Source organism: Chiloscyllium plagiosum, unplaced genomic scaffold, assembly GCF_037043375.1.
Source record: "Chiloscyllium plagiosum isolate Xiang-an unplaced genomic scaffold, Cpla_swu_hap1 HiC_scaffold_2, whole genome shotgun sequence".
Taxonomy (NCBI): domain Eukaryota; kingdom Metazoa; phylum Chordata; class Chondrichthyes; order Orectolobiformes; family Hemiscylliidae; genus Chiloscyllium; species Chiloscyllium plagiosum.
Window position 1 is genome coordinate 15461051 of NW_028270140.1, and position 27088 is coordinate 15488138.

At 41.5% G+C, this 27088-nt stretch overlaps 2 protein-coding genes across 3 annotated transcripts in view; one reads left to right on the forward strand and one right to left on the reverse strand.

Moving 5' to 3' along the window:
• ppp1r3b (protein phosphatase 1, regulatory subunit 3B) overlaps positions 1-12161 on the reverse strand; it is a 112655-nt gene extending 100494 nt beyond the window's left edge. The window contains exon 1 of the mRNA XM_087994894.1: positions 12060-12161. The gene's annotated coding sequence lies outside the window, so the exon portion shown is untranslated. The remainder of the gene's footprint in view (positions 1-12059) is intronic.
• A 406-nt stretch (positions 12162-12567) lies between these two features.
• tnksa (tankyrase, TRF1-interacting ankyrin-related ADP-ribose polymerase a) overlaps positions 12568-27088 on the forward strand; it is a 153965-nt gene continuing 139444 nt past the window's right edge. For both annotated transcript variants that reach the window (XM_043719972.2, XM_043719981.2), the window contains exon 1: positions 12568-12949. In XM_043719972.2, the coding sequence (XP_043575907.2) occupies positions 12583-12949 (367 nt within the window). In that variant the 5' untranslated portion in view covers positions 12568-12582. The remainder of the gene's footprint in view (positions 12950-27088) is intronic.

A 27088-nucleotide genomic window follows, 5' to 3' on the forward strand; every position in this document is an offset into this window, starting at 1 on the left:
GAAACAAACAGTAAAAAATGCTTCAGTATACTTTCCAAGGTCTAGTTTGGCCAAAACAAATAGCTTTTATTTATCCTTTTTGTACATTTATATTAAAAGAAGAAATGGGGAATTCTCCTGATGTGTGTTAACCTCAGTCAGTATCACCAATCTGGTCACAATTTCTCTGAAGTTCAAGGGACCTTGTATGCATTACCTTCATTGCAAATAACTACATTTCAAAACTACTTCATGGATTGAAATTATCTTTGGACATCCTGGGATCATGAAATGTGCAATTTAAACACTTACTCCCCATCTTGCCTTTTATATTACAACTCTTGTACACAACATCATAGATTCGTTGAATCAAATGGTCTATTTTTGTCCTGTATACTCTATTTAATTATACATTGAGCATTTTAGGTAGAATGGGGCGAAGATTAATTTAAATGGCTAATATGTAGTTCAGAATAATGTCAACAGTATGGATTTGATTCTCAATCCAGCCATGGTTGGCTTGGCCTCCTCAGCCGACCCTGCATGTGGAAGACAATGGCAAACCATCAAGACATAACGATCAAGAAAAATGGTTCTGGATGAAATATCAGCAGACAATGAGCTAAGAACCAACTTTAGGTAGATGGAATTCTAGTTGGAAGACAACTTTTTAAATATATATGGGGGTTAGGTTATCATTTGTGCAGGCACACACATTAAGTTGAGCAAATATTTTTGCATTAGCTTGCTCAGAAATGCTTTTACATGCTTCTGGAGCAGACAGGATTTGAACCAAGAATATAAGCACCTTTTCTGGCTCAAAATGCAACTAAAAGTTTGTGCAAATTATAAATCTACAGTCAGTACTAAATTAAGGAGGAAGATTGAAAGTCAAAGTTTGCTAATTTCTGCTCAACTCCATGAAAAATAGCTGAAAAATGACTGAGTACATGTAGAGCAGAGAATCTTTGCCATCTATGTAAAGGGTGGCACGGTGGTTAGCACTACTGCCTCACAATACTAAGGACCCAGGTTCAATTCCACCCTTGGGTAACTGTGTGGAGTTTGTACATTTCCACTTCTTCTGTGTGGGTTTCCTTCCCCCAGTCCAAAGATGTACAGGTTAAGTGGATTGGTGTGCTCAATTGCCCACAGTGTCTAGGGATGTGTACACTAGGTGGATGCTCTTCAGTGGGTCATTGTGGACTAAATGGCCTGCTTCCACACCGTAAGGATTCTATGATTCTCACAAACAACTGACATTTGTATGGTGCCTCCACACAGTGAAACTAACATAGCAAAACATTGACGAATGTTTCATAATTTGACTCAACAGGAAGGACTTTAGAAAGGTTGCAATTTGGTGAGGTTTTGATTCCTTTATATTTGTTTGCCATCTTTAGGAAATGCTACCAATATAATATGGATATTATAGTAAAATGGAGTTTTTTTTTAAATTGTGAAAGTCGGATGTACTAGAGCAAGAGTTAAGATTCTTCAAGGATGTTAGAGATTAGGAAACTTAGATCTGTCAGAAAAATTAATTTGCCAGATGTTGTACAAATATGTGTGAAAGTAAACTGAATAATATTTCATACATAGATTAGCAGATGGACAAAATAAACTTGCTAATAATTCCAAAGTTTATTCAGCAGTGTGTTGTGGGTATATGATGTCTAGTGCAAAACCTGGAATCAGTGCATCTGTGAAATATGAACAGTGTAACCTCATTATAGCATTACTTCTGAGTCTGGTGTTGAACCTGGTGCACTGGGAGCTGTGCAGACTCACATGATCCAATCTCAACTAAAATATTTACAAAGCCAATCCATTGATGGAATCTGGAGAAGCTCAAAGTTCGAACAAGTGAAAAAATTCATCATAGATTCAGAAATCTCAAAGGCTGTGCCTTACATGGATCAATCACTTTATGCACTGCTTGATGCAGCCAGGAATCAGAGAGGGGGAGAGAGAGGGAGAGGGGGAAGAGAGAGAGAGAGAGAGAGAGAGAGAGAGAGAGAGAGAGAGAGAGAGAGAGGGGGAGAGAGAGAGAGACTCTTTTTCCATCATGGGAGAACAAAAGGTGGTGCTAAACAAAGAAAACATGGATGAGGTGGTTGAGATGGTCAGCAGCAGTGGCCATACTCCTGAACTCAGTGCAGGAAATGTTTTAATTACCTCACTATGTAAGGAAAGATGAATGCAGTAGCATATTCACTGACAGCATTTTGTTCATCTCATCCCATGCTGCCTTGTCAGCTCTACTCCACCATATTATTTCTCGTGTCCATTCACCTTTGAAATACACCTTCAATTTCTGTCCATGCTATCCTCAAGAATTTAAGTCGAACTCCCGCTCACCCTGATTCCAGTGACTGTTTTTCCTGGCAACGACTTGCACTGCAGCCATCAGGTGAAAACATTTTTCACGGAGAGAGTAGTACGTGTATGGAATGAGCTGCCAGAGGAAGTGGCGGAGGCTAGTACAATTGCAGCATTTAAAGGGCATCTGGATGGGTAGATGAATAGGAACAGTTTGGAGGGATGTGGGCCGGGTGCTGGCAGGTGGAACGAGATTGGGTTGGGATATCTGGTCGACATGGACGAGTTGGACCGAAAGGTCTGTTTCCTTGCTGTACATCTCTATGACTCTACAGCATTCCTCATCATTCACAGATGTGTTCTTGCCCCATTACAAGGGAACAGAAAACAAAACCCAGGGAAAGGATGAGAACATGAGGGCTCACTTCTCACAATAGAAGAGGGGTAATCCCTGGTGTTGTGTTCATTAGCATTGGGGATACAGCTATTAGAACCTCACAGCTACCTCCTGACAGAATTAAAAATTGGCAATGTATATGTCATACAATGTTCAATTGTATGAACTTGTTTTCAACAAACTTGCGAAATAAGATAATCTTCAAAATGCTAAGATACAACATTCTTAGCTTGTCACTATTGACTCACATGGGCCTTCATATGTACAGTACAGATGATTGGAGTTCCCCGGCAATGAATCCTCGAAGAGATTGATTCCTCGACAGTACCCGGTCACGGTACTCATGTACGTCATGGGACTTCTTTTCATCTTACTTATCATCTCTGGTCCCACACTTTGGTCATAGTTTAACAAGGAACAGTACAGGATGGGAACAGACACTTTCCCACACATGACTGTGCCGACACATGATGCCTTTCTAAACTAAAAACCTTTTGCCCCTATGTAGTCCATATGCCTCTCTTCCTGCCTATTCATGCGTCTGTCAAGAGGCCCCTTAAACATTGTTATTGAATTTGCTTTGATCACCTCCTCTGGCAGTGCATTCGAGACACTTATAACCATCTGTGTTCTATGTTGTAAAGTACAGGTTAGATGGGCTTCAGATAGTTTTGTAGGTCGGCACAGAATCGAGGGCCGAAGGGCTTGTACTACGCTGTAATGTTCTACTTGTTATGTGTAAAGAAAACTTGCCTTTCACATATCCTTTAAACTTTCCTCTTTCTGCTATAATGTGGAGGAGTCAGTGTTGAACTGGGCTGTACAAAGTTAAAAATCACACAGCACCGGATTATAGTCCAACAGGTTTATTTGGAACCACTCGCTTTTGGAGCGCTGTTCCTTCATCAGGTAGCTGTGGAGCAGGACCATAAGACACAGAATCTATGGCAAAAGATTACAGTGTCATGCAACTGAAATGATATATTGAAAAAAACCTGGATTGTTGTTAAGTCTTTCATCTTTTTGAATGGGTTGCAGGTTTCAGTTCATTAATATGTAAATCACAGGACTTCTTTTCAGACACCTTCTTGAGATAACTTAATGTTTTATAACAAAAGGTGACATCGCAGCTCAGACAACGTATTAAAAGTGAGGTTGAGTGTGGATTTACACTCAAACGGCTGCCCTCAATCTACATTGCACAGTTCCTGTTTAATATTGTCATAGTTAGCCTTCGCCAATTTAGTACTTTCACCCAAGGACTACTCTTATCCTTATCCATAAGGAACTTAAAACATACTGAATTATGATCACGGTTGCGAAAAATGCTTTCCCACTGAAACTCCAATCACCCTGGCTGGGCTCATTCCCCAATACCAGGTCGAGTATGATCCCTTCCTTCCTGGACACGTCTGACAAACTGCATCCCCTCCGCACCCCCGCCACCACAATCAAAGCCCTGGCACTAAAGGAGTCATATAGGGGCAGTCAAAACAACAGAGTTGTTATGGTGGGTGATTTTATATTTTTCTATTATCTGTTCACATATCTGTTCTTCTATCACCTGCTGATTGTACTACAATCTCATTAAAGTGATTGGACCCTTTCTGCTCCTGAGCTCTATCCATATTACGTAACGGTTGAACCCACCAAGGTGACCTCCTCTAGTGCAACTTTAGTGCTCTCCTTAATACCCTGCCCAGTCAGAAATCTGCCTGGTCACAGAATTAAGATTGACAGTTAACTGTTCTTATTGCATCTCCATGTCCATGATGGCCCATCTAATCAGCACCCACTTCTCATAAAATTGTGTCTCTTTCTGCAAGTCTGTTTCTTGTCTCCTAGCTCTGATGAGATCAATGTGAAACTTTCAACTTTTAGTCTTGTTTAGTTTTGATTGAATGAGGGCACAGTTAAAATAATTGGCAGAAGAATCAAAAGTAATTCAACAAAAAAAAACTTTTTGTGCAGTGAAATATTAAGGTCTGAAATACATTGCTTGACAGTGTGGTCGTGGAGAGTTCCATCAAGGCATTTAATAGGGAATTGGACCATTATTTGAAAAGGAACAAATCTGGAGGATACAGTGAGAAGATATTAAAGGGAAGGTACGAGATAAAATGCTCAAAGAGATGGTACAGACATGGGTCAAATGGATTCCTTCTGCTTTTTAATAATTCTGCAACTTGCAATTTGCACATGCAGAATCTACAGTGCAAATGGACTTCCTAGAACTGAGTGCATGCAGTTTTATTTCTTCTGTACTCTTTGTAATACTGATAATAATTTTGGTGTTTATATGTTTCTGTAATTATATTTTTTAAATATTACCCCTGGACATACACTAAGATTCTTCTTTTAAGCATGAAACCTAATATTAATTGAAAAAAGAACATAAAAGGAATTCAATCTTCAGATTCATTGACTTTTATAACACAAAGAAAACATTCAGCCTATTATACTTCTTTGATCCACAGAGAATTGATGCCCTTTCTGAATAAATCCACAAGCCATTTTCTCACTAACAGGATGTTGCATACTTCTGTTACCAATACTTACCCAATTTATTCTATTTTCATTCCTGACTTCTGACAAAGTAGATCTGAAGAATATATAAGATTTTCAACCCTACTTAAGATAAACACTGATCTTATAATTTTGAGCTTGTTCTGTCACTAAATTACATAACGGATGATTTGCACTTCAGTTACATTCTCCTACCGTTTCTCCTTATCCCTTGATCCTGTTACCTGACATAAGTCTATTTCCATCTTAAAAGCTCCAATTGCCAAATATCCTCAGTCTTTCAGGGGAGTGTGTGTCAGGATTGGTGCTGGGTCCATTGCTTTTTGTCATTTATATAAATGATTTGGATGTGAATATAGGAGGTATGGTTGGTAAGTTGCAGATGATACCAAAATTGGTGGTGTAGTAGAAGTGAAGAAGGTACAATGGGACCTTGATCAGATGGACTAATGGGCTGAGTGGCAGATGGAGTTTAATTTAGATAAATGTGGGGTGTTGCATTTTGGTAAGGTAAATCAGAACTGGACTTATACACTTAATGGTAGGGTCCTGGGGAGTGTTGCCGAACAAAGATTCAATGGGGTATAGGTTCATAGTTTCTTGAAAGTAGAGTCACAAGTACACAGGGTGGTGAAGACAATGTTTGGTACACTTGCCTTTATTGGTCAATGCATTGAATATAGGAGTTGGGATGCCATGATGAAGCTGAACAGGAAATTGTTTAGGCCACTTTTCGACTACTACATTCAATTTTGGTCTCCCTATTACAGGAAAGATGTTGTGAAACTTGAACGGGTTCAGAAAAGATTTACAAGGATGTTGCCAAGGTTGGAGGGTTTGAGCCACAGGGAAAGGCTCAATAGGTTGGAGTTATGTTTTCTGGAATGTCGGAAGCTGAGGGGTGACCTCATAGAAGTTTATAAACTCATGAGGGGCATGGATAGGGTGAATAGACAAGGTGGTTTTTCCCAGGCTAGGGTAGGCCAAAAGTAAAGGGCATAGGTTTAGGGTGAGAGGGGAAATATGTAAAAGGGTTCTAAGGGGCAACTTTTTCATGCAGTGTGCTGCCAGAAGAAGTGGAGGAGGCCAGTACAATGACAACATTCAAAAGGCATCTGGATGGGTACATGATTAGGAAGGGTTTAGAGGGATATTGGTCAAAGGCTGGAAAATGGGACGAGATTAATTTAGGATATCTAGTTGGCATGGGCGAGTTGGACCAAAGGCTCTATTTCCATGCTGTACTTCTCTGTGACTCTAACTCTTTTTTCCTTTGTGTGAAAATGTGTTTTTTTTAATTTTGCTCCTAAATGGCCCAGCTATAATTTTAAGATTTTGTCCTTGCCAGAATAATAGGATATTTTGCAGATCAGGAACCCAAATACAGTCATAGAGTCATAGAGATGTACAGCATGGAAACAGACCCTCCGGTGCAACTCACCCATGCCAACCAGATGTCCCAACTCAACCTAGTCCCACCTGCCAGCACCCGGCCCATATCCCTTCAAACCCTCCCTATTCATATACCCATCCAGATGCCTTTTAAATGTGCACTGTACCAGCCTCCACCACTTCCTCTGGCAGCCCATTCCACACACACACCACCCTCTGCGTGAAAAAGTTGCCTCTTAGGTCTCTTAAATCTTTCCCTCTCACCTTAAAGCTATGCTCTCTAGTTTTGGATTTGCCCACCCTGGGATAAAAACCTTGTCTATTTAAGAGAAAATGAGGACTGCAGATGCTGGAGATCAGAGTCAAAAGTGTGGTGCAGGAAAAGTTTACAGTATCCATGCCCCTCATGATTTTATAAACCTCTATAAAGGTCACCCCTCAGTCTCCGATGCCCCAGGGAAAACAGCGCCAGCTTAATGAACGTCTCCTTATAGCTCAAATCCTCCAACCCTGGCAACATCCTTGTAAGTCTTTTCTGAACTCTTTCAAGTTTCACAACATCCTTCCAATAGGAAGGAGACGAGAATTGCATGCAAAATCTCAAAAGTGGCCTAACAATGTCCTTTACAGCCGCAACATGACCTCCCAACTCCTGTACTCAATAGATTAGATTCCCTACAGTGTGGAAACAGGCCCTTCGGCCCAACAAGTCCACACCAACCCCCCGAAGAGCAACCCACCCAGACCCATTCCCCTACATTTACCCCTTCGCCTAACACTACAGGCAATTTAGCATGGCCAATTCACCTAACCTGCACATTTTTAGACTGTAGGAGGAAACTGGAGCACCTGGAGGAAACCCTCGCAGACACGGGAGAACGTGCAAACTCCACACAGATAGTTGCCTGAGGTGGGAATTGAACCCGGATCTCTGGCACTGTGAGGCAGCAGTGACCAATAAAGGAAAATATACCAAACGCCTTCCTCATTATCCTATCTACCTGCGACTCCACTTCAAGGCGCTATGAACCTGCACTCCAAGGTCTCTTTGTTCAGCAACACTCCCTAGGACCTTACCATTAAGCGTACAAGTCCTGCTAAGATTCGCTTTCCCAAAATGGAACACCTCGCATTTATCTAAATTAAATTCCATCTGCCACTTCTCAGCCCACTGGCCCATCTGATCAAGATCCTGTTGTAATCGGAGGTAACCTTCTTCACTGTCCACTACACCTCCAATTTTGGTGTCATCTGCAAACTTAATAACTATACCTCTTAAGCTCACATCCAAATCATTAATAGTGTGAAGAACTAAGCATTTTCCAAATTTCCACAATATATAATCTCTATCTTGCTCTATCCAACTGAGAAAAGAGAAAGCAATGATCTACATGTTTGAGTTGGAATCTCCTTTCTCTCTGACATTGGGCTGGCTCTTCTTGAGTTTCTGCACAGTGTTTTGCCATGAGTTGTGCTGCGAGTCTTCACTAAGAGAATGGCTTCTTGGTGTGTGTTTTTAACCTTCCTCATCCTGGACCTTCTCGTTATCTGTGCCCTTTGGCCAATGGCATCATGAATCAGATTCAATATATCCAGCTGTGGGTCAATTTAGATTGTCCAGTTTTGGGCCAATGGTTGCTTGACCACAGTTTGTAGACTCGTCACAGTTAATGTATTCTTTGAGAGGTATGGTGTCCAAAACTAAATGCAACTTGCTTCTGAAACTTGACAACTTTATTTTCCTCATTAAAAAAACTTCAAGATCCAACTTTTTGCTGCCTTGTGTCTATTTTCATACTTTACTTATGAAATCCCTTGTTTTTCGATGTTAGACAATCTCCTTATTAAAAAAGACAGTAGTTAATAGAGGGGTTATTTCTTTAAAACAGACATGTTTCTTCAAATATCCAGCCAGGAAATATATTGAAATAGAGAGTTTGATCACATTTCACTCATTGGGCATGCTTTTGTAAAGCTGAAGCCATTGTATACGATTCCTCTCCTTTGGTATGGTATTGATGGCCATCAATCTTCACTGCTGTTGCCTCATGTTGATCCAACAGCTGTTATATTCTACTTGGCCACGAACTCGACTTCCTCTCACATAACTTGTCTGCATTGACGATGTCCAGCAAGGGTGTTGGTAGAAGTGAGACAGCGCCAAAGAGTGGCGACTTTCATTTCAGCGACAGCGCAGGGAAGGGGACCCATGCTCAGCCACCTAGCCCATGGCAGAGCACTGAACAACGACTGTAAAGTTGAACACTATTTATTTTTGTTTTAAACTCTGTGTTTATACTCTATGTTTTGGTTTATTTTTCTGTGTTTTAAGATGGAGCCAGAGAGTGGCATCACTATACTTTTCACTATTTTGTAACAAAATGTGACAATAAATAAAAACATCAAATAAATCAAATGTTTTGTTTGAGTTTTACCTTTATCTTCTCACCATCAAAACTGTAGTCCAAGACACCCCTAGACAATCACAATCCTCCTTTCGACCACCAGTTTTCTGGATTTCTACTAGACAATAGTGATTCAATCTTAAAGAATGAGCTTCTTTCTCTGATCTACTGCTTTATTTTAAAGTAACGTTCTTAAATTTTCAGCCCTTCCCCCAAACTGCTGTGAGCAAAAGACTTCAGTTCCTGCTAAGCCAGTGACAGGAGACCGGTTACACTGGTTTTCAGCTTCAGCTATAGTTTGTTCCTGGTCATTCAGCTGAATCAAGGTACAAGCCTTGGCTGCTCCTGTGGACTTAATGATCATTTTCAACTTGATCACCCTCTACCTTCCAACTGATTTTGTACAATTCCTGAATCGTCAAAGTTTCTTATATTAAAACGTTCTTATGTTTTGACAAAGCTTTTCACTGTACCTCGGTACACATGACAATAAATTCAATTCAATTCAACTTGTGAGAGCATTACTTTACCCTCAGTTTCTGGATTTTACTAGTTTCACTCCTGTTCAAACATAGACAACTCATCATTGGTTCACCATTTTGCCTCCAATCTACTTGTAATTGTTTCAGTTTTGACTTTAAGTCCCTTCTTTTGCTTGCCATCTAATTCATGTGGAGGACACTGAAACGACAGACAGTAATCTTCTTTGACAGTCCTTCAGGGTCAAGGTTGACTTGCTTCCATCCTGATTTGATGTCACAGAGAAGGTGAGACCTGTACAAGTCTGGACCGGACCAACATCCTTACAGGGATGGAGTGGGGGTATGGTGGTGCTGTTGGTGGAGATTGAAACTAGTTTGCCAGGGGAATGGAATACAAAATGAAGGTACAATACAGAGTGACCCATAATATAGAAGACAAAGTCAGTTTGGAAAGCAGTGTTTCATGGTCAAGTTAAGGCACTGAAAGCACAATAAGGTTAGAAGACATTTAATTTAATACAAAGTGTAAGGCAGATGATTAGAGGATGCTGCTTAATAAATGGGGCTATAATTACTATCTGGGGTATAGAATCTTTAGGCCAGTCATTTAGTTAGGGCGAGGGGCTCTAAAATAGGTTCTGTCACAGCACTGATCGAGGAGTCAATTCTTGTAATAAACGGGGACGATATCTTAGAAAAATCCTGAACTGAGGTCATATGATAGAAGTTAAAAACAAAAAGGGGCAATCCCATTGTTAGGAGTGTAGTATAGGCTCCCAAATAAACAGTTTGGAAGAGACAGAAGGGCAGATATGAAGGCACACCTCAGATGTGTACATTAATAAGGTGATAATAGCAGGGGATTTCAATTTTTCAACTCTTAAGTGGGATAGGTTTAGAGAGGTGGAATTCTTAGAATGTATCCAGGAGAATATTTTAGCCAACATGTAGAAAGTCCCAGAAGAGGTAATGTTGAACTGAATTTTAGGAGATAAAGCTAGCAAGAGGTAGAAGTACCAATTGGGATGCATTTTGCTGACAGTGACCATAACTGTAAGATTTTAGGTAGTTATGGAAAATGACAAACATGGACCATAAATAAAGGTTCTTAATTGGAAAAGACCAATTTTAATTTGGCTAAAGTAGAATGGAGCAGATACTTTTAGGAAATCTACAGAGTAGTGAGAGTCATTTGAAATGCACATCGTCAAAGTGCGGGAGCATAACCTGGTGTTGTGAGATTTTTAACTTTATCCAACCCAGTCCAACACCAACATCTCCAAATCATGTTTGTCAATGAGACCAGACTCTAGAACTGGATCTGAATCATCATGCTGATTAATTTGTCTGACTTTGGTTGATAGCTAGGTTAGGAAGCCCCACCAGGATTAATCAACAAACAAAAAAAATTAAAAGTAATTTTATCCTTTAACAATGAGCAAAACACATTAATAGCTGCTACTAAACAATTTTAAACTATGAGAAAGTGAGGACTTAAATTATGTCCCTTTAAACCCAAACTTGCATACATTCATTCACAAACAGGACAGACAGCTCTGTAGAAATATCATTGGTGGAAATTATTGTCAGTCACAAGGGTGGGAATGAGATGTCTTTATAGTTTGAGTTTTGGCAACTGTATTACATTATTATCAACTGCAGAATAATAGAAGTTCCTCGCTTTGGCAGGTGGTCAATGCACATAGGATTTTGTTTGAGTTATCTGTCAGGGTGTTGCAGTGTAGAGTTTTTACTTTGACTCTCAGAGAGGAGTCTTCTTCACTTGCAGGCTTTTTCGTGGGTCTGGGTTTGACTTCCCCAGATCTTAGGCCTGAATCAAGTTGCAAGTTAAATACTCAGAGGCTGTTAAAATTGACAGAACTAGGGATGCTGTAAACCAGAGGCAAAAATAGAAAGGAAAACAACAAACGCTGGAGATCACAGCAGGTCAGACAGCATCCATGGAGGGAGAACAAGTTAACATTTCGAGTCTAGATGACTTTACTTCAAAACTAACGTCAGAGAGGCGCTGGTGACTAGCATTCAGAATTGAAGAATGGTCACTCAGCCCAAAACATTAACTCTGATTTCTCTCCAAAAGTGACCTAAGGGGCAACTTTTTCACAAAGAGGGTGGTACGTGTATGGAATGAGCTGCCAGAGGAAGTGGTGGAGGCTGGAACATTGTAACATTTAAGAGGCATTTGGATGGGTATATGAATAGGAAGGGTTTGGATGGATATGGGCCGGGCGCTGGCAGGTCAGATGAGATCGGGTTGGGATATCTGGTCGGCATGGATGGGTTGGACCGAAGGGTCTGTTGCCGGGACCTGCTGAGCTTTTCCAGCAAATTGAATTTTTGACTCAAAGGCTGTTGCTGGGCCAGCTTCTCAACCCAACACCCTTGGACAAACATATTGCTCCTTTTATACCAAGTTGTTGGCCTTTTTTTACATGTATATATTGCTCCTCTGGCACCAAGATGTTGGCCCTCTCACACATGTCACTCCTCTAGCACCTCACCCTCTCACAGGCACACCATTCCTATGGTACTAACCTGTTGGCCCTCTCACATGGACATGTCACTCCTACGGCACCAAGCTATTTGTCTTCTAACGGACACATGTCACTCCTATAACATCAAGCTATCAGGCCTCTCATGCTCACATGTCACTCTTACGGCACCAAACTGTTTGGCCCCTCTCACCCGCGCTCGTGAGCGCGTGCACACAAATCCTCGATCGGGCCAATCAGAATTCAGGTCTGAACGGCCAATCAAAACGCCCTTAGGAATGACCAATCAGGGTAGCGAAAAACCGTCCATTGGCGAGAGGAGGCGTCTCTCCGCCTCAATCCCACGCCTCTCCGTCGGGCTGGAGCTGGGTAAAGTGCACAGTGCGCGCGCATCACCCTGAACACGCTCCCGCTCGGTGTCGGCGTGCGCGCGCATCACCCTGAACACGCTCCCGCTCGGTGTCGGCGTGCGCGCGCATCACCCTGAACACGCTCCCGCTCGGTGCCGGCGTGCGCGCTCCGTGCCTCAGTGACGTCAGCCGGCGTTGCTGCAGTGACGGTCGAAGATGGCGGCGCGGCGGAGCCAGCTCTCCCCCAGCGCCTCGGACCCCGGCCCGAGCTCCACCCCAACTCCGACTCCGGTCTCGGCCCCGGCTCCGGCTTCTGACAGGCCTGACTCACCAGGGTTCACTGGCGGCAACGCCACCTCCCCGGCTCCCGGGGCAGCGGTGCCACCGCCACCAGCAACAGGAGGAGGTGCAGCAGCAGCAGCAGCAGCAGGAGGAGGAGGGGTGGTGAGTGACTCGGGCCGAGAGCTGTTCGAGGCCTGCAGAAACGGCGACGTTTTGCGGGTGAAGCGACTGGTCGATTCGGGCAATGTGAATGCCAAGGACATGGCCGGCCGGAAATCCACGCCGCTGCACTTCGCCGCAGGTGTGTAAACCCGCCGGGCGTTTAGAGCGGGGCCTGTGGGAGGCGGTGCGGTCACCGATCTCCCTGTGTGTATGTGTGTGAGAGATGGGAGTCCAGGGGATGAGATCAAGAGCCTCATCCTCAGAGGCCTGGTCTCATCGCCGTCAAAACAACGCAACAACTTTGGACTGGGGCGGGGCGAGGGTTAGATGAAGATGTTGCCGTGGGTTTGGAGAAGAGTAGGATCTAGGATGGCTGGAATAAACACCCGACACCCGGCTCTATTGAATGCATTAAAAACTGATAGTCTGGTGCGATCGTTCTCCGTATGGTGGTATTATTGTTATGTAAATAGAATTCACCGAGATCTGGAGCTGGAAGAAGTGTTAGGGAGATTGTACGGGAAGGACAAATCTCCCTTCGACGCTGACGATGTAAACAATAGCTTCATTATTGGGTCATTTGTAAAAGGAGAGGCGGCTGGACTGGAATTTTGTTGCACACAACTCTCTTCCCAAGTAAAAGCTCCTTGTCCATTTTGTAATTTTCGGAAATGATGGTAGTGACAAGGCCAACTAACCTGTTCCACAATCATAATCCAAGGAGCTTGGAGGTGATATTCCCAAGAAGGGGAGGTTTACTCTTGTTAATGTAGGTTTCTTCCTGTCTCCTACTGAACTGTTCCTTTTAGTTTATAAAGTACATATCTAATTGGGAAAGGGTTTGAAAATGATCAAGCAGTGGTGTCGTGATAATATCACTGGACTAAAAAACCAGAGCCACAGGCTAATAGTGGGGGCATAAGATGAAATCCAACCATGGCAGGAGAATTTTAATTCAGTTAAAAAATCTGGAATTAATTAAAGCTAGCCTAATGACAACCATGTAACCATTGTTAACGTTATGCCCTTTAGGGAAGGAAATCTGTCATCCTTACTTGGTCTTGCCTCTTTGTGACTCCTGATCAATGCCACTGTAAAAGTAATAATAATAAGTGCTGGTCTAGCCAGTGATGCCCACATCCCAAGTCAAATTAATAAAGGTGCTTCATGATGCATAAAGAATCATAGAATCCATACAGTGTGGAATGTGTCATTTGGCCATTAGGTTTGAATTGAACCGCCCTATCCTTGTATTTTGCAAGGTTAATCCACCTAGCCTGTGTATCCCTGGCCAGTCCAACTAACTTGCACATCTTTAGGCTGAGAGGAAACCAGAGCACCCAGTGAAAACCCATGCAGATACAGGTAGAATGTCCAAACTTCACACAGTCACCTAAGGCTAGAATTGAACCTTGGAGGCAGCGTGCTGCCCACCCACAATGGACCAAGTGGTTGCGAAGGATTTCCTTGGGATGATTGGAGAATACATAGGATAGCTTATCATTGTTTAAGAGAGTGCATAGACTGAATAAATATTCTGATTTTGCTTGTTTTTTTCCCCAGATTGGGGAGTGCAAGGAATCCAGAAGTATTGTTAGATCTCTCACTGACTTTTATCATTTTTTAAAATTCTTTTTATTAGTTTTGGTTTGTTGATGAGAACTGTGAACTGAAGCTGTTGTTTGTGAGGGCAGGTATGGAAGTTAATTGCAGCTTGATTCTTGATCAAAAGAATTCAATAAACTCTTTGACATTGGGTAAAGCTGTATGTCTAACCAGATAGCAGATGTTTAGCCATTAACTATGTCAGTACCTGGGAAATCTTGCCAGCAAGTCTGGAAGGGAACATGATGGTCAAACAGAGTGGGGGGGGGGGGGGGGGGGGGGGGGGGGGCAGAGTTTGAACTGGGTTTTGGATTGGTTTATGAGAGAAGGAGGTAAAAACAATGACTGCAGATGCTGGAAACCAGATTCTGGATCAATGGCGCTGGAAGAGCACAGCAGTTCAGGCAGCATCCGAGGACCTTCAGCAAAATCGACGATTCGGGCAAAAGCCCTTCATCAGGAATAAAGGCAGAGAGTCTGAAGCGTGGAGAGATAAGCTAGGGGAGGGTGGGGGTGGGGAGAGAGTAGCATAGAGTACAATGGGTGAGTGGGGGAGGAGATGAAGGTGATAGGTGAGGGAGGAGAGGGTGGAGTGGATAGGTGGAAAAGGAGCTAGGCAGGTCGGACAAGTCCGGACAAGTCAAATGGACTGGAAGTTTGAAACTAGGATGAGGTGGGGGAAGAGGAAATGAGGAAGCTGTTGAAGTTCACATTGATGCCCTGGGGTTGAAGTGTTCCGAGGCGGAAGATGAGGCGTTCTTCCTCCAGGCGTCTGGCGGTGAGGGAGCGGTGGTGAAGGAGGCCCAGGACCTCCATGTCTTCGGCAGAGTGGGAGGGGGAGTTGAAATATTGGGCCACGGGGCGGTTTGGTTGATTGGTGCGGGTGTCTCGGAGATGTTCCCTAAAGCGCTCTGCTAGGAGGCGCCCAGTCTCCCCAATGTAGAGGAGACTGCATCGGGAGCAACGGATACAATAAATGATATTAGTGGATGTGCAGGTAAAATTTTGATGGATATGGAAGGCTCCTTTAGGGCCTTGGATAGAGGTGAGGGAGGAGGTGTGGGCACAGGTTTTACAGTTCCTGACGTGGCAGGGGAAAGTGCCAGGATGGGAGGGTGGGTCGTAGGGAGGCATGGACCTGACCAGGTACCGACGGAGGGAACGGTCTTTGCGGAAGGCGGAAAGGGTGGGGAGGGAAATATATCCCTGGTGGTGGGGTCTTTTTGGAGGTGGCGGAAATGTCTGCGGATGATTTGGTTTATGCAGAGGTTTGTAGGGTGGAAGGTGAGCACCAGGGGCGTTCTGTCCTTGTTACGGTTGGAGGGGTGGGGTCTGAGGGCGGAGGTGTGGGATGTGGGCGAAATGCGTTGGAGGGCATCTTTAACCACGTGGGAAGGGAAATTGCGGTCTTTAAAGAAGGAGGCCATCTGGTGTGTTCTGTGGTGGAACTGGTCCTCCTGGGAGCAGATACGGCGGAGGCGGAGGAATTGGGAATACGGGATGGCATTTTTGCAAGAGATAGGGTGGGAAGAGGTGTAATCCAGGTAGCTGTGGGAGTCAGTGGGTTTGCAAAAAATGTCAGTGTCAAGTCGGTCGTCACTAATGGAGATGGAGAGGTCCAGGAAGGGGAGGGAGGTGTCAGAGATGGTCCAGGTAAATTTAAGGTCAGGGTGGAATGTGTTGGTGAAGTTGATGAATTGCTCAACCTCCTCGCGGGAGCACGAGGTGGCGCCAATGCAGTCATCAATGTAGCGGAGGAAGAGGTGGGGAGTGGTGCCAGTGTAATTACGGAAGATCAATTTATGAGAGAAGAGAATGCTTTTGAGGTGAAGGCTCAATTTCCAGTGCCCTCAGGTTTTATTGAAACAAATTTTGATTCTATTGTATAAATTTTCATTTCGGTCTCGGTTAACTGAAGTTAAAATAATTTGGACAGCTTTCGACATGTTTTTAAACAATTGACCATTTCTTCACTTAAGTAGTAGATCTCCAGTCATTATCCTGGAGAACGAAAGGAGAGGTACAAGTACTGAAGAGGCTTTTCCCTCCCTGACAGTTGAGCAGCTGAGACCTGTATCTGATGTGAATTACATGGTTTGCTTTGGGATAGGAAATGACAGATTGTGTTGATATCCTGTATATTTCAAAGTCAACAAGACCTTCATGTTGCTGGGAGAATTATCCAACTCAAACCTCCAGTTCCAAAATGGCATTTTAAAGGCTAATGAGAATTAGATAAATTAAAGAGGCTGTTACTTGGTTTCAGGATTTGTATTTACTATTTTTTTAATATGGAAATATTAAGGCAAGAGGTGATTGGGGACTGAATGTTCCCTCTCAGCTAGGTGGGGACTATGTTTACAGCTGTTCTCAAACACCTCATCACATCTAGACAAATGTTCATGACCTCATCTTGTTCTGTGAAAAGAGCTATTCACACTTTGGAGACATCATATGGGCTTAGTTTCTTTTATTCCCCTTAAGAAAAAGAGGGTGCTAGAATATTCAACAGTTTTCTATTGTTACGACACGTGGTAAATCCTCCTGCTTAATTTAAAACAAGCAAAAGATTTATCTCGTGCAGTAATCTGTAAAATTCAAATGGCCAAGAAGTATGTAAAGTAAAAATTAATAACTTTTATTTCTTAAAGTAGAACTGAGAATAATTAACTAACAACTATTTACAATTCCTTTTCTAACTTATCTTTTACCTTCCCTTCTATGATATTAGTCCAATAAAACTCCCAATTAGGATTTATAGAAAAATCCAAATTTCAAAAGCAGCCTGGGGTTGAATTTTCTCTTTCTGTAGATTGCGTCTCCAGGTCAGTGTTGAGGTTTTCCTCTGTGCAAACTCCTTCTCTAGACAGGTACCACTGAGTGTTCTGACTGGCAGTCTACGGCTGTTGGTTTGGTGGCAGTTCTCCCAATTATTCAATTTCCCCCATCTTATATCCCAAAGTATCGGATTGTGTCATTGGCTTTAAAGATTATCAATATCCTCAATTTGAATTTGATTGGAATTTGGTATTTTTTGGGCTCTAATTTAAACTGGCCGAATTCAAATCTGTTTTGTCGTTTCCAGGCAACTAGCTACCCCAGTAGTTGGAGCACGTGTTACATTGTGTCTTATTGAGAACACTTGGTGCTGTCACTACTAGCTTTTACTCTCTCTTAAAGGTATAGTACACCCACATCTTCATAACACTAAAGACATCTCAAACTCTGCAAGTTCTCAGAATGTAGAAGGATGTAGTACAGAGGGATCCCAGCCCTTTGAAAGAATATTCAGTTACTCCCATTCCTTCACTCTATGAAAATTTCTCCTTCAAATTATTTTTTAACCAGTGGACTAATTGGTCAAAAGTTTCTGTTTTGAGTTCAGCTAATGAATATGACCGGCAAATATTGCTAAAATGTTAGTACTAGAATAGATTATGCAGTATGTAGTCTATAAAATTAGGAATTTCCTCTTTCATATTTGTTAATAAGTTATTTGAGGTATTAAAAGATATTTATTGAATGATGAAATTATCATCATCATGATCCTACATTTTAAGGATGAAGTGTGTAACTTCTTTGTGAATTAATAGAGCTAGTTTTTAATTTATCCTAAGCTGAGTGTTCTGTTCTGATGTTTTTGGCATGTTGTTCCATTGGAATGTTGCAAAATTGTTCAATGAGACATTTGGCTTGAAAGAAAATGTATTTTATCAGCAACGCTTGAGTCAGACTTGTTTTTTTCTGCCATGCATAGGACCGGTACCTTACTGTATATCCTCATTTTCAAATGCCAATCCACGCTCTCCATTACTGAGACATAGCCGTGGAGTCATTGTCATAGAGCCTGATAGCATGGAAACAGACCCTTTGGTGCAACTCGTCTATGCTGATCAAACATCCTAAATACGTTCAATTCTGGTCGCCTTCCTATCAGAAGTATGTTGTGAAACTTGAAAGGGTTCAGAAAAGATTTACAAGGTTGTTGCCAGGGTTGGAGGATTTGAACTGTAGGAAGGGGTTGATTTGGCTGGGGCTGTTTTCCCTGGCGTGTCAGAGGCTGAGGGGATGACCTTAGAGGTTTAAAATCATGAGAGGCATGGATAGGATAAATAGACAAGGCTTTTTCCTGGAGTGGGGAGTCCAGAACATAGGTTCAGGGTGAGAAGGGACAGACATAAGTGATCTAAGGGCAACTTTTTCATGTGGAGGTGGTACGTGGATGGGAATGAGCTGCCAGAGGAGGTGGTGGAGGCCAGTACAATTGCAACATTTAAAAGGCATCTGAACGGGTATATGAATAGGAAGGGTTTGGAGGGATATGGGTCAGGTGCTGACAGGTGGGACTAGATTGGTTTGGGATAACTGGTTGGCCTGGATGAGTTGGACCGAAAGGTCTTTTTCCGTGCTGTACTCAATGGCTCGAGTCCCATTTGCCAGGATTTGGCCCATATTTCTGTAAACCCTTCCTATTCATATACCCATCCAGATGTCTTTTAAATGTTGTAATTGTACCAGTCTCCATCACTTCCTCTGACGGCTTATTTCATACACTCTCTGTGTGAAAAAGTTGCCTCTTGGGTCCCTTTTAAATCTTTCCTCTCTCACCTTAAACCTATGCCCTCTAGTTATGGACTTGCCCACTTTGGGAAAAAGACGTGTCTATTGAGGAGAAAGTGAGGACTGCAGATGCTGGAGATCAGAGTCAAAACTGTGGTGCAGGAAAAGTTTATCCTGTCCATGCCCCTCATTTTATAAACCTCTATAAGGTCACCCCTCAGCTTCCGATGCTTCAGGGAAAATAGCTCCAGCCTGTTCAGCCTCTCCTCATAGCTCAAAAACCTCCAACCCTGGCAACATCCTTGTAAATCTTTTCTGTATTCTTTCAAGTTTCACAACATCCTTCCGATTGCAGGGAGACGAGAATTGAATGCAGTATTCCAATAGTCCATGTGGTAAGCTGTCTAGCATTTGTTAGAGCAAAGCTATTGCCAGAATTCCTCCTGTTTTAAGCTATATTGCAAAGTTTAACTTTATCATTTACATCTATGGTAGTTGTGCCTGCAATTGTGCATCCACCTGCCTCTGCAAAGGATTGTCAATGGAGGTAATCAAAACAATACCCAGCTAATGAGAAATTTGAAGCAAACAGAGAATCCTGGAGAAACCCAGCAGGTCTGGCAGCATCTGTGCAGTGAAGCAGAGTGAATATTTCAAGTCAGAGTTGAAATGTTAACCCTGTTTTTCTCTCCATCCGCAAATGCTGCTCAGTTATTCTAGCAGTCCCTGTGTTTGTTTCAGATTTCCAGCATCCACAGTATTTTAACTTTATTTGATGGGAGATCTGACAGGATCAAATGACACTAGTTTGTACTGTCTTTGTTACTTTCCATTAAACTGTTGCAATTAGAGCAATCACAAAAGTTGATATCTACCATCTATTAGGTTTGTAATATTCTGTCGGCTGCTTGAAATGGTGATACTTCCACATTACTCTGATTGTAACAAAAGTAAGTAACATTAATTTTGTTTGAATAAATAGATTGAAGTTAAATCAGAGCTTTGAAGAGATTCTCCATTAATTTGATACTTATGCTACTGAACTATTAATCTAGAGGCCTGGAATAATTATCTGGAGATAGGTCAAATCCTATAATCTGGAGACCTTAAATTTGTCAAGTGAATTTGGAGTGAATCACTGTCAGTAATTATGTCCATTAAATTACCAAATTGTTGGAAAAACCTACCTGCTTCTTCAGTGTCTTTGAGAGAAGAGTTCCTGTTGTCCTTATTCAGTCTGGCCTAAATTTATTTCAGACCTACAACAGTGTGTTGACATTTAATTATCATCTTAAATAATCTAGCAGGTTGTTCAGGTGGCTCACACCACCTTTTCAGGTGGTCAGGGATGGGCAATAAATGCTGGTGTTGCAGCAACACCCACACCCCAGAATAAATTTTTAAAAAGATTTTAAAATAACCTGGAATTTGAGTAAGGATAGAACATAACTCATTGTTACATGATATAAACCTGTAGAATTAATTGTTGGTACCAATTTTGGAACTGTATTTAAATGTGCATTTGTTTTTCTCTACATATGGTGTTTCATGTAGAATGTTTGAGCAGTTTCCTCCATTGTGTTGTTCATATTGCTAAAAAATATAAAGATAGAGAGCTAAGATTTTCAAGTACGTTACTAAAATCCAGAGGTGGAACTGTTGGGGGACAATTGAATGGGTTGGCTTTATTTCTAGATAAATGAAATCTGGGAGATGATCAGAGAGAGAGATCTTAAAATAATGAAAGAGTTTGATTAGGTGGAAGAAGAGAAATTGCTTTGACTGTTGGGTTGTCCACAAATAAAGGCAACTAATGTGAATTGGTTACCAACAAATCGATAAGGAGTGCAGGAGAGCTTTCTTTTCTATGGGAATGGTTAGAATACAGAACTCGCTACTGAATGTGGTTGAGGTAATTAGTATAAATATTTTAAGGGGAATATTTGTAAGTATATGGGGAATAATTGTATGGAAGAATTTGCTGACCGGATGATATGAAGTAAGGTGCGAGGAAGTTTTTATTGTAACTGAACACCGGTTTTGATCTGTTGGGTTGATCGGCGTGTTTTGGTGTTGTAAGTGCTTTGTGAAATCATATTTTTCCTAACCCCTGGAGCTATCAAAAATTATCTCATTCATTTTGCAGCTATTTCAAGTTTGTTTACATCCTGTGATACAAAGTACAGTAATGCGTTCATTTTCTATTTGTCAGCCAATTAACTTTTATGGCTTGTAGCTTTGCAGCAAATGGCAGTTTAATTTTTAGTTGATGCTTTTAAATTGTATCTGACAATGCTGTTTGACAGCTTCAAAGTTCTATTATTAAGAGTTGATGTCTTCAGGCATTGTAGTTTAGCGCTGCACTTTATTGGTGTTTGGTTATGAATATTGAGATCTTTCACCCATTTCATACCAAGGCACTGTATGTATTCAAGTGGTTGATTTTTGAGTGATGTTTTTAAACTAGATAGTGTTCTTATCAAATAGTCTTATCAGAATTTCCTGATGTTCTTGATAGCCTGACTGTAGTACTGTTGTCCAGTTACAGTTCAGGGAATTGAATTACCGGAATAGGCCAACTAAAGTCTTTGTGCATAAACTATAAGGTGAGGCATGTTTTGTCACTATCAGCTGTAACCAATTAAAATCTTTAGTTCATCGCAAATATGTTCTGCTGAGGTAAAGTCGCTGCTGGGATGCAGTTGGCTACTTACAATCATAGCGAGAACTTTGGCCTTACACCATTGAACCAAATTGTTCATGATTAAACCTGCTATTTTCTCCATTTGTTCCATACCCTCACATTGTCCATACATTACACTGAATGCCTTTTTGGATCAACATACTATCTAGTCAAATTATTCTAATATTTGTCAAAATTCAAAAGTGAGATTTTGTTAATACTTGGCAGGTTGAAATGTTGAGGAAATTATAATTTAGTAACAATTTTGATTGCCTTTATTGGTATTTTTAATCAACCAATTCATAGATTGCACATTTTTTGGAGCAGGTGGTTCAGAGGGAGGGAAACTATCACTGAGCCACAAGAACCCTTTACTCTCAGTAACATCTTGCCAAGGTTCCATAGGTATTTTCAGTCAACTTTGAGACATATGACAACAAAGCAAATCTTAGCAGGACTTAGGACTTATGATGGTAAGATCCTAGGCAGTGTTGCTGAACAAAGAGAGCTTGGAGTGCAGGTTCATAGCTCCTTGAAAGTGGAGTTGCAGGCAGATAGGATAGTGAAGAAGGCGTTTGGTATGCTTTCCTTTATTGGTCAGCATGTTGAGTACAGGAGTTGGTCCATCATGTTGCGGCTGCACAGGACATTGGTTAGGCCACTGTTGAAATATTGCGTGCAATTCTGGTCTCCTTCCCACTAGTTGTGAAACTTGAAAGGGTTCAGAAAAGATTTACATGGATGTTGCTACGGTTAGAGGATTTGAGGTATAGAGAGAGATTCAATAGGCTGGGGCTGTTTTCCCCAGAGCGTCTGAGGCTGAGGGGTGACCTTATAGAGGTTTATAAAATAATGAGGGGCATGGATAGGATAAATAGACAAAGTCTTTTCCCTGGGGTGGGGGTTTCCGTGCTGTACCTCTGTATGAGTCTGACTCTCTGTGCCTAGAGCAGGTGGGACTTGAACCTGGATCTCCTGGCTTTATATACTATATCCTATGACTGTACCCACAGTCTATTTTATCCATAATGTGCAGTTATTTATGTTTAGCCTACGTCCTGTGATTAAATTTTAATATTGTTTTTGGTACTTGGGAGATAGATAATTTCACAACACCTGTTTTTCCTAGGTCTCATTTTCCTTTACCTATTCTTAACGCACTGATACTCGAGAAAGCGTTTACTGAAATTAGCTAATTGAATGTGGGTCCTGGTCGTATGCTTGTTCACTGAGCTTTCAGGACTTTTGTGAAATATGATTTCAGATAAAAAAGAAAGCTGATATTGGCATTAACACCATGTTGCAGCATATTAAAATAAAGCTGGATTTTGATATTTCTCTCAATTTCATTGGATTTAATTATACTTGTTTGATTTGCTTATCCTCTTTGAAATATAGAGTTACAGCAGAATGTTCATGCATTTTTGCTTGCATTATGTCAGTGTTCATGTGACATTACAATTTGATTTGATTTATTGTCACATGTGCCTTGATATAAAAGTGAAAAGTTTTGTACTGCGTTGCCAGTGTCCAGCACCATCTCAAAACACAGAAAATAAACCAAAGCATAGAACATAAAGGCAGAAAAATGAAGAAATAATGAAAATGTACAACCTACTTCCAAGATGGGCCATGTGGCTGGTGGCCAGGCATGAGTCCCCTTCTCTACACTATCGCTGCGGGAACAAATTTGCCATTCTTCAGCACCATCTTGCCTCCACCTCACTGGACCTTATTAATACAGATGCCACTGATGTTGCTTGGTCCCTCATTGGTCCAAGCTCCACTGCCATGGGCCCTCTTTTTGGGTCCACCTTGTCAACGCAGCTGATGCTGCCTGGCATGTAATGGGCCCAAACCTATCCGTTGTGCCCCCCATGAATCTGTGCTGGACAAAGACGCCTTCAGGAACCCAAACTGGCCTCTGCAGCAGCAGCCACGAATCGTGCTAGGACTACCTTGATGATGCAGAAGCCGCCAGGAACCGAACTTCACCGCCACAAGTCTGTGATATTGGGTCTATTGAATCCAACACTACTGGTCCCACTCACCACCACCAATGCTGTTGCCACAATTGAGCTCTCCACCAAGAAGTAAGTAAAATAGAAGAGGAAAAAAAAGAAGAAAGGAAAAAAAGAAAAGCAGATGGAGCAGATGAGCCTGGGTTCAGAAGCCCTGCTCCACTGCCATCTTAGCAGAAGGGGTAATTACAGAGCTCAATTATCTAAATATATTTTATGACCAATGTTCCCTGTAAGCTGTAGTTCAAAAAAATACACATTTCTTCAGCTTTCATCATCTGATTTCCACTCTGGTTCAAATATACCACTTGTACAATTCAAAAGTTTATGCAGGTGTAACAATGATTAGAAAAATGAGAGCAAAGTACTACAGATACTAGAAATCTGAAATAAAAACAAAAAGTACTAAAGAAACATGGCATCTCTAGCAGCATCTGTTGACAAAGAAAGAGTTAATGTTTCAAGTCCAGCATAGTTCTTCTTCAGAACATAGTGGGACTGTTGTTCATAACCTATTGTTGGTTTGCTGAACACTGGGAATTCTATTTGTACCTAGGCAGGGAAAATTAAATCAAAAAAAGCTACAAAGATGGAGCAGCAGACAGTTGTGGTAATTTATTCATGCTACTTTCCTCGTTGTGATCTGTTGTTTAGCACTACAAGAAATCTGCTAAGTCAACATTTTAAAGTTTGTTGTATCTGAACTATCTCAAATCATATAAGATTTTGTTATTGAAACAAATCCTGAAATTGCCTGTGGTACTGTTTTCAGAAAATATCTTATCTTTGTATGTCTCATTCGGCTGTTTTTCCTCATTCTCTGTATCCCCATTATGTCTCTTTACCAATTAGAAACACTGTGGTCTCGTTTCATTTGTGACCTTAAGGTTTTGTGGATTGGGATAGTTTATCTCTTTAAACTATTTTATCACTGCTTAATCTTAATTCTTATTATTTCTTCTTGGAAGTTCTCATTTGTAATGGAATGGGGATAAAGGGTGTTGCATTATAGTTTGGACATGTATATTCTTGCCCTGAATAATAAGCACAGCTGAATTTGTTTACAGTAGGTGACTCTCACCTATAACAGCCAAAGCATGTGTAGAGACAAAAAAAGTTGCAGATGCTTGAATCCAAGGTAGACAAGAAGGAGGTTGGAAGGACATAGCAAGCCAGGCAGCATCAGGTGGTGGAGAAGCCAACATTTTGCATGTAACCTTCTTTCAATACGGGGGGTGGGTGAAGGAGGGTTTTGGATGGGGAAAGGGAATGGGTGTGAGGCAGGGATAGATGAGCACCTGTATAGCAAAATCTGTAATGGAGGTGGATCTCAAGGTGATCTTGGCTTATGTGATCCTGACACTTGAAATCTAATATTCCTCTGATTTTTGTTTAAGCTAGAAATGTCTGTTCTTGTAATTGTTGATATATAAGATGGTGCTGGTTCCTGGGGAGCCTGAATACCCCATTAAATGCTATAAAAACTGAATTTTGGCTAGTATGATGCTGCTGTCATGATGTAACATTGTTTAAAGGGCAGTTGTGAATAAGGATACCTTGTCATGATTGAATAATAGAATTGAATTGAGGACATTTGTGATGTGAAAAGCTGTTGAATGTTGCTCTGTATCCTGAAGGTAATATGAATGTTTTGGATTCATATTATTTTTTTTGAAAGTGGTTTCGTTAATTTTCCAACCGAGCAACATTTATTTGCTCCGTGACTGTTCAGTGTTCATATGGAAATGCAGGCATTTATTGGACTTTTCAGAAAAATAGATTTTGCCCAAAGCCTATTGCAATAACAAAATTTTAAGGCAGTATAGAGGCTATGTGTTGCCTAAAAGCAAGAATGTTATTGATTGGTATTTGAATGGACAGTCTACATTTTAAGAGTGAGGATGGCAAAAACCACCAGTAAATGTGCAATGCAAATCTGTCTTTCGGTTATCAGTGCTTATGGAAAGAATCTTCTGATCTGTTTCCACACAATACTAAGAATGGAATGCTATGAAGCTTTGATAAAAATCTGATGGAAGGCTTCAAGTGATGGGAGGGGCTCATTGGTAGAAAACGTTTTAATGGCATAATAAGAGGAGGACTTGATAAATGTCAGCAAAAAGGGAATATTGACCAATTGTAATTTGGCCACAGTGCCAGTATGGCAGTTTGGACAGCTCATGTAAACGGTAGTCAAGCGAGTAGGATTCACTAAGAGTATTGTCACTTGTGTTTCAGTCAATGCTTGGAATATAGGAACAATGACCTTTGATTCTGGATTGCCACACAAGAGGAAATATCCTCTGTGTGTGTATTTTGTCAATCCCCTTTGGCATCTTATATACCTCAATTAGATCTCCTTTAATTCTTCTTAACTGATCACCTAGAGAAGTGCCTGCTGATACTCCTTGGGCCTCCTACTCCTTATTTTTGGACTGTCTGCTCACACTGAGGGGCAAATTGTTTACATAGAATGTGGTTTGTGTGTGGGGAATATTCTTCCTGAGGAAGTGGTGGATGTGGGTACTGTCGCAACGTTTGAAAGATATTTGGATACAAACATGAATAGGAAAGGTTTGGAGAGATATGAGCCTGGCAGGTGGGACAAGTTTAGTTTGGAATTGCATTGGCATGAATTGGTTGGGGGGATGCTTTTCACACCCTCCTCTCCTTTAGTAACATCTCTTTGAAAACTGTGCATTTCATTAATGGGGCAGCAGGAGTTGAGAAAATTCCTGGCTTATTGTGTTTGCCTTGGGAAATGCTGACTCCAGAGATGACTTTTTTTGTTAGAGGGTATGTATCTGCTCTAGTCAGGCTGGTTGGTCTGCAGAAGAATCCAGACACAGGCATTGGTGTTATTAGCTGCGAAGGCAAGCTTTTTAAAAAAACCCTCGGGTGCGTACTGCCCCAGCTGCAAAATAAAAGAAGGGATTCTTTGTCCTGACCCATCCCTACATTCCATCCAGCTACCTTAGTGTCCCCTGAACACTTGAGATGTAAAGCTATGCTGCTCCGTCCACCTGCATGGCTCAGGTATGACATTTCTATGTCCATTCACTCACTCTGTACTGTATGGAAGTAATGAACACCCTGGTGACAGTTGTGTGTTTAAAAGAAAAACTTGTCTTCAATTTGTTTTCACAATATTAATTCCACTTCGCTAAAAAAAAGCTTTTACACTAGTCCATGAAGCTTTGAAATCATATAGACTCTCAAGTTTTACTAGCTGTATGGCAAAGATGCATGAAACCTGAAAATATTCTGAAATTGAAAGCAGAGACCAGAAACTCCTAACCATCAGTTAAGCTGGGGTGCAGGTGTTTCACAAAAGTAAGTTATCTTGGCTCTCAGCCAGGGAGGAGTGAGACCTTGGAGGGTTATGAAAATGTTAAAATTCAGAGCTGAG